Consider the following 6000-nt stretch of genomic DNA (forward strand, 5'->3'; position numbering starts at 1 on the left):
ATAGCCATGGGCCAAGAGGCATTGGCGGCGCCGATGTCAGCGATACGGAAGCCATCATCGCAAGCACTGCTCGGCGAACCTCAGCTTTCCTCCTGGAGGTCCCCGCAACGCGAACGCCAATTGCAGATGCAGTTGTTTGTGCAGAAACATAACCCCATGCAATAGGCACAGAGAAGCCCAGCGGCAACGGTTATTGCGAGTTTCCGGTGGCGCTCCGCGCCTTGAAATCGAGTGGCGGTTTGTAGGGACTGAACCCTAACCTAATCTATGCTGACCTCTTGTAGAAGGTGCGTTGAAAAGGCTCCACAAACCCTATAAGGTCACTAAATGGCCGGGTTGTTTCCTCTACAGAGCCCATATCTTCAGACTGTTGTCCTTCCTGTACTCCGTGGAGATTTCTCCATCATCGTCGAGCCTGCGAAAGTCAGGAAAGTGCCGCTGGCCAGAACACGTCGCCAGAACACCCGCGTTTGGATGGAGTACAGAGCTGGTGACCGAATCTGGACTTGTTATTAATATTGTGCAAGACACTTGAAGGTATAACTTACCATCGTGCAGCTGCCACTCGTACGTTGGCTCTTGTTCCCCTACCGTAAGGAAAGGATCCTTCCAGACACGGACTTTACCGTCCGTCCCTCCGGCCCAGATTTCGTGTGACTCGGCTCCTCCGATAGCAACAATGTCTACCTTCATGCGTTGATTCGTGACAGCTTCTCGCCCCTGTAGCCAGCCCAGTAGCTGGCCCGTCACTCGGATGTCGTAGACGAGCATGCCGCGGCTTTTCCGCTCCGCAATGTAGAGATACCTCCCACACGGGCTCCAGAGAAGTTGCGTCACTCCGGATCCACCAATACGAGCATCTGCTTCAGTCTTCGCAACACTCCAAGTGCCCATGAAATCGCCAGTTCCTCTGGCTCCGTACAGCGCGATATTCCTGGTAAAGGTCCCTGCTGCGAGTATCGCATCCTCACCAGGGCTCATCGCTAAAGCGGACACAATCCCTTTCATTCCAACCCCTCCACCAACAATTTTCTTGCGCTTGCTAGGAATAGTGGGCAACCAGCTGACAGGCCCATCGGTACCGGGTCTTGACACATCGAAGAAACAAATCAGACTGTCGGAGCCTGTGATGAAATGTGTACCACCCAGCACAGCTGGGTATAGCAGTGAATGAGGCGTGATGAAGGCCTCCGTTAAAGGGTTGACCAAGGAATAAGTAGCAACAGTCTGCGGTGCGAGAGCGGAAGATAATCTGATTGGATGTTCGCGAACAGATGACAGAATGAGCGTAGTCGAAGGATCCTGTAACGAGAAGTAGGGGTATATGGCAGTTGCATATATGGGCTCAACCGAGGGGAGTGTCGAGTAGGGCTTAAGATCTAGAGGCGTTTCGCGTTCATCGAGGAGATCCGGGGGCCTACAATGCGATCAGCGACAACGAATGGTGAGTCTGAGAGGCGAAACCCACAATACAAAGGTTCGGATATGATTGTCCGCAGAATTTGTGACCACACTCGTCCCGTCTGGCACCCTGAAACCACGTCAGCTATCAATTTGTCCATATGTAATTTCCGAAAGTTCAGATGTTTTTTGCTTCTACCATTCGACACTCTTGAAATAATTGGAGTCGTCTTGTTGTACCTCTGTCCTGGGTATCTCGTAAGTCTCCCGAGAAAGACCAGAAGCATTACACGCTGCCACACAGACTGGGTTCAATGCAACGTCGGAGTCCTCGCCCATGGTTCTCTCGTAGATCTTTGTTATCGCTCCGTAACCGACGAGTTTTGCATTCGCTGGAGGTCCCAGTGCTTGCGCCCGCTGAGGTTCGTTGAGAGTAGAATCATTGTAATTGTCCAATGGGCAACATCACAACGAGTATTAGCCCAGCCCCTCTACCGAAGGCGTTTCACACAACTATCGAAGCTCCAAGAGCTCCTATCATCAGTTACTAGTACCCATCCTATCAACCTTTGCTAAATGAAGTGATGGGGCTTTTCAGGAGCTTTGGATGTAAGCTAAACCCAGGGTGGTATGAGATGATGATTCACCGCCCGCGACAACTTTTGTTTTCAATCTAAAGGTTAAACAACTGGCCCCCGAGAATAAGGACGCGACAAGTCCTACAGGGTTGGATTTGTCGACGCAGGGTGGTTTGGGCGAGTATTTCTTGTATCCGACGAAGTTACGATCAAGTCGCCATGTTCGGTGCAAAAACGTCCGCTCCCTCGACGGGAGCGCAAACCACCACCTCTGGAACCACGTCGTTGTTGTAAGTCGCAGCAGTCGTTGCGCTGTTTTCCCTTGTTGTTCTCGGTCGGATTTCATCCTGCTTCACGACGTATACGATTGTGCAGCTATGGCAGCGGATCTTATGCGTCGGAATTTTTCTATCCTCCAGTTGCTGGCCTACGGCTGGAATGTGGAAGACCGCACAACAAACCCGGCCATGCGAAGGACACGGGACCAATGCTGACATTGATCTGTTGGAAGTGGTACTGCTACCTCGGGCGCCCCGTCGACATCATCTGGGAGTCTCTTCGGGAATACATCAAAACCGACCACGAGCCTGTTCGGAAACACGAATACGACACAGCAGCAAAGTGGATCGAGTCTATTCGGGAACACGGCAAATACGCAGCAACAGAGCGGAACTAGTCTGTTCGGTAATACGGCAAATACTACGCAGCAGCAGAGCGGAACGAGTTTGTTCGGCAGCACAGCGAATACTTCACAGCAACAAAGCGGATCGAGTTTGTTCTCGGGATTGGGTGCCAAAACGACCTCTACTACGGCGCCTGCAACTAGCAGCATGTTTGGAACTGCGACAACAGGGGTAGTGTGCTTTTTCCGGCTCCAGATTTTGTTATGAGAAGGCTTACGAACAACCCTACACAGGGCGGTACCACGGGTAGCATGCTTTTTGGTGGCACAGCTACATCGCAAGGTCAATCTAAGCCAGCCTTTTCCACTCTTGGAGGCACAACTTCGGGCACCAATTTGTTGTATGTAATAATGGCGTTCTTTCCTAGTGCAATTACTGACTTACCGTGCAGTTCTACACAGGCTACACAGCAGCAGCAGGACCAGCAGAAGCCAACTTTGACTCTCTTCAGCGACAAGACTACTAGCACTACCCAACAACCGCAGGCCTCAACAACGACACAAACGGTCGTCCCAGGCGTCAAGGTCGATGTGAGCAACTTGCTTCCAACGACCAAGTTCGAAAGCTGCACGGACGAGTTAAAGAAAGAGATTGAGGCTATCGATACCTTTATTCTCAACCAGATTCACATGTGCAATGAGGTCAATAGTCTTTTGCCCACAATTGCCGAGCAAGGCGCAACGATCCCCAATGATGTCGAATTCGTGCAGGCAAAAGTCGATACGATACAAGTCGCGCTTGAGAACGATGCTAGGGATATCGACCAGGCGCGAAAACTCGTATCACGTGATACGGCCGAAGCGCAGGTCGCATTTCGGGCGATTGACAATCTGAAACTCCCTCTTCAGTATCAGATGTCCAGTGGCGGATGGTGGTCCTCGGATCAACAAGTATCTGAGCGCCAGACATTACGCTCGTCGATCCGGAATCGCAAGAGCACGTTGGCTCTGCCCGACGATGTCGAAGCCGAACCCTCGACGACAAACTCGGTGAATGGAGTGCCCCTAGATCTGGTCGATTACTTTTCCCAAAGATCGGATGAGATGTCAAAGGTGCTCGAAGGGTACAAGAAAAATCTCAAAGAGATCGAAGCCCACCTGCACGGGGTGGAGGCCACGCTTACCCGACAGATCAACGAGTTCATTGCTTCGAGAAACCGAGACAGTGTTGCAGGCAATGGAAACAAGGGGCAATCGCAAGTCGCCGAGCTTGCCGCTGTGCTGGGTGATGTGGAAGCTGGTATCCTCGGTGTCGCAAGCAGACTGGGCGGCGTCAAGGAAGAGGTCCAGGAGCTGCTTCTGGGCCCGCCGACGCTGGGACTGGGTCGATTAGGCTGAGTTTTAGAGGTCAATGACTTGATGATTTGTATTATAGTACGGGACAGGCGTAATGGCATTTCCTGGGTTGGTCTTGTTCGGTATATCCTTATGAGACCTACATACTAAAACTTTTAACATCGGCCGAACGTAAATTTTTTGCATGGTTGAACGAACTCCACCGAAATTTGTACAGGGTCATGATCATCATTCATAGCACAGAAGCTGGAAAAAAGGTAGGAAAATACATAGGCATATATAGGTACATACGGGGGTATTCATACAGATTTTGTCTGTTGAATTACGGCCAATGGTATCAAGCAATATCGCTGATAACATCCGTGGCCTTGGTCTGCAATATTCCGTCCTTTGGGAGGCTCTCTTGATGGAATATGGTCTCATCGGTATTATCGCTGCGTGGAGTGCTCGTTGTAACACGCGCTCGAAACCGATGGGGCTCAGGCCGGAAAGAGGTCTTGGGGTGGTCTTCATCGTCGTCGTGGTCGAAGCTCTGGTAATCGTCATGCCGTCGGGGGTTGCTCCGGAGGCGAATGCTTCCGGAGTGGATGCGTCTCCCGTCGCTGTAGGACTTGCCGTGTTTGGATGAGATGAGGCCGGGGGCCACGTTTCGGAGGAAAGCCCGCATGGTTGGAAGACAGGCGCACATGATGAGGAGGTTGGCTTCGATACAGCTGAGAGAGAGAGAGAGAGCGGGTTAGTTGGATCTACAGGCGGCCGAGGAGGACTTTAGGGAAGCTTACATCCACAAACTGACAGGGCCAGCACCCCAGGTCGGGTCTCCCGACAGGTTCAAACTCTTGATCAGCAGGATAAGCCGGACAATGGAGGTAACTACCGTGACACCACCCAGGGTGAACATCAACAGGATGCCAACTTTCTTTGACCTGGACATCTGCAAGCCCAAGACGGTAGGAACGGGAAGGGAGATGATCAGAACGTCCGTGATGACGCCGAACGCCGCAGTGGCTTTGAATAAAGCAGTTCGGTTGATACACGTGCCGTCGGTCACGGTGATATCCCAGCCCATGCGGATCGGATTGCAGCAGAAGATAGCGCTGAAGAAAATGCCGACGTTCGAACCGACATTGATGAAGATAACTGCATACACGGACCACAGAAACAACTTGGATTGGTTACCCATCTTGAGATAGAACATCAAGAGGACGAGTTTGGCGAGGGCGGTTGGTGGAGCGTAAATGATGGGATTAAGATAAACATTATACTGCGATACTCGGTGGTCAGACCCGTTAAATCCAACTGAATAAAGCCAGAACTCGCTCATTGCACGTACCAGATTGAACTGTTTGAACTTATCCAGGGGTATTTCCCATGCATGCACCCCAACGCTCCCTGTCACGAACCCATCTGGAACATTATCAGCACGACTCCGGCATGCGAAAGCCTATCGAACGAGGGTTGCGCACGAGTTATGATGCCTTGGATCGCTACAGCGAACATCCATGCAATCACCAAGCCAACTGAATCAACTGTCAGAAAATCCATCGAACGCAAACGCAGTTCATCTGGGATCTTACAGTCCTCGAAATCGAGTCTTTTTCGAACAATCCATTGCACGTACAATCGTTGGAGAAGGAACGTAAAGGCCAGGAAATTGCCAATGCCAACGATGCAGTATGTTGCAATGTGCGACTGCCTTTGCGGATTGTCGAAGTCGACCACGTATCCTTCCGGCGGCGGGATAGCTACCGGAACCCCGTTGACCAGCGACATCCTGGCGACGCTTTTCCTGCACCGTTGTGGCGACTTGGACGAACGCTCAGGGCAGGTCAACGGGAGTGACCATCGAGAACGTCGCGCGACAGAGTATGGTCAGGGCAGGCGGCCAAATTGTGAAAAGAGGTCAGCGGTCAGTCATCGAAGGAACGTAGCCCTCGAGGAATTGGCAGTCCGTTTGATCGACAAGCACACCCCAACCTCCGAATTACATCCTTGTCTGATTTCTCCAATGGCAGATGGGCAAGGTGCGGCAGATAAATTAAC

The 6000-nt window shown here is 51.6% G+C and overlaps 3 protein-coding genes across 3 annotated transcripts; 1 reads left to right on the forward strand and 2 right to left on the reverse strand.

The window, feature by feature from the left end:
• Positions 1-345: 345 nt before the first annotated feature.
• On the reverse strand, positions 346-1740 carry VTN49DRAFT_1071 (uncharacterized protein; the record flags this gene model as incomplete). The annotated part of the gene is made up of 4 exons (XM_069408646.1): positions 346-500; positions 549-1417; positions 1469-1531; positions 1601-1740. 4 exons carry the CDS (start codon positions 1738-1740, stop codon positions 346-348), a joined length of 1227 nt encoding a protein of 408 aa, XP_069270111.1.
• Positions 1741-2198: 458 nt separating this feature from the next.
• On the forward strand, positions 2199-3999 carry VTN49DRAFT_1072 (uncharacterized protein; the record flags this gene model as incomplete). The annotated part of the gene is made up of 4 exons (XM_069408647.1): positions 2199-2269; positions 2491-2836; positions 2896-3002; positions 3054-3999. The coding sequence occupies 4 exons, from the start codon at positions 2199-2201 to the stop codon at positions 3997-3999; spliced, it is 1470 nt and encodes a 489-aa protein (XP_069270112.1).
• A 295-nt stretch (positions 4000-4294) lies between these two features.
• Positions 4295-5730, reverse strand: VTN49DRAFT_1073 (uncharacterized protein; the record flags this gene model as incomplete). Its single annotated transcript, XM_069408648.1, has 5 exons — positions 4295-4670; positions 4740-5221; positions 5291-5364; positions 5424-5477; positions 5535-5730. The coding sequence occupies 5 exons, from the start codon at positions 5728-5730 to the stop codon at positions 4295-4297; spliced, it is 1182 nt and encodes a 393-aa protein (XP_069270113.1).
• Between the last annotated feature and the right edge of the window lie 270 nt (positions 5731-6000).

Source organism: Thermomyces lanuginosus (genome assembly GCF_041956635.1).
Source record: "Thermomyces lanuginosus strain ATCC 200065 unplaced genomic scaffold VTN49scaffold_22, whole genome shotgun sequence".
NCBI lineage: Eukaryota > Fungi > Ascomycota > Eurotiomycetes > Eurotiales > Trichocomaceae > Thermomyces > Thermomyces lanuginosus.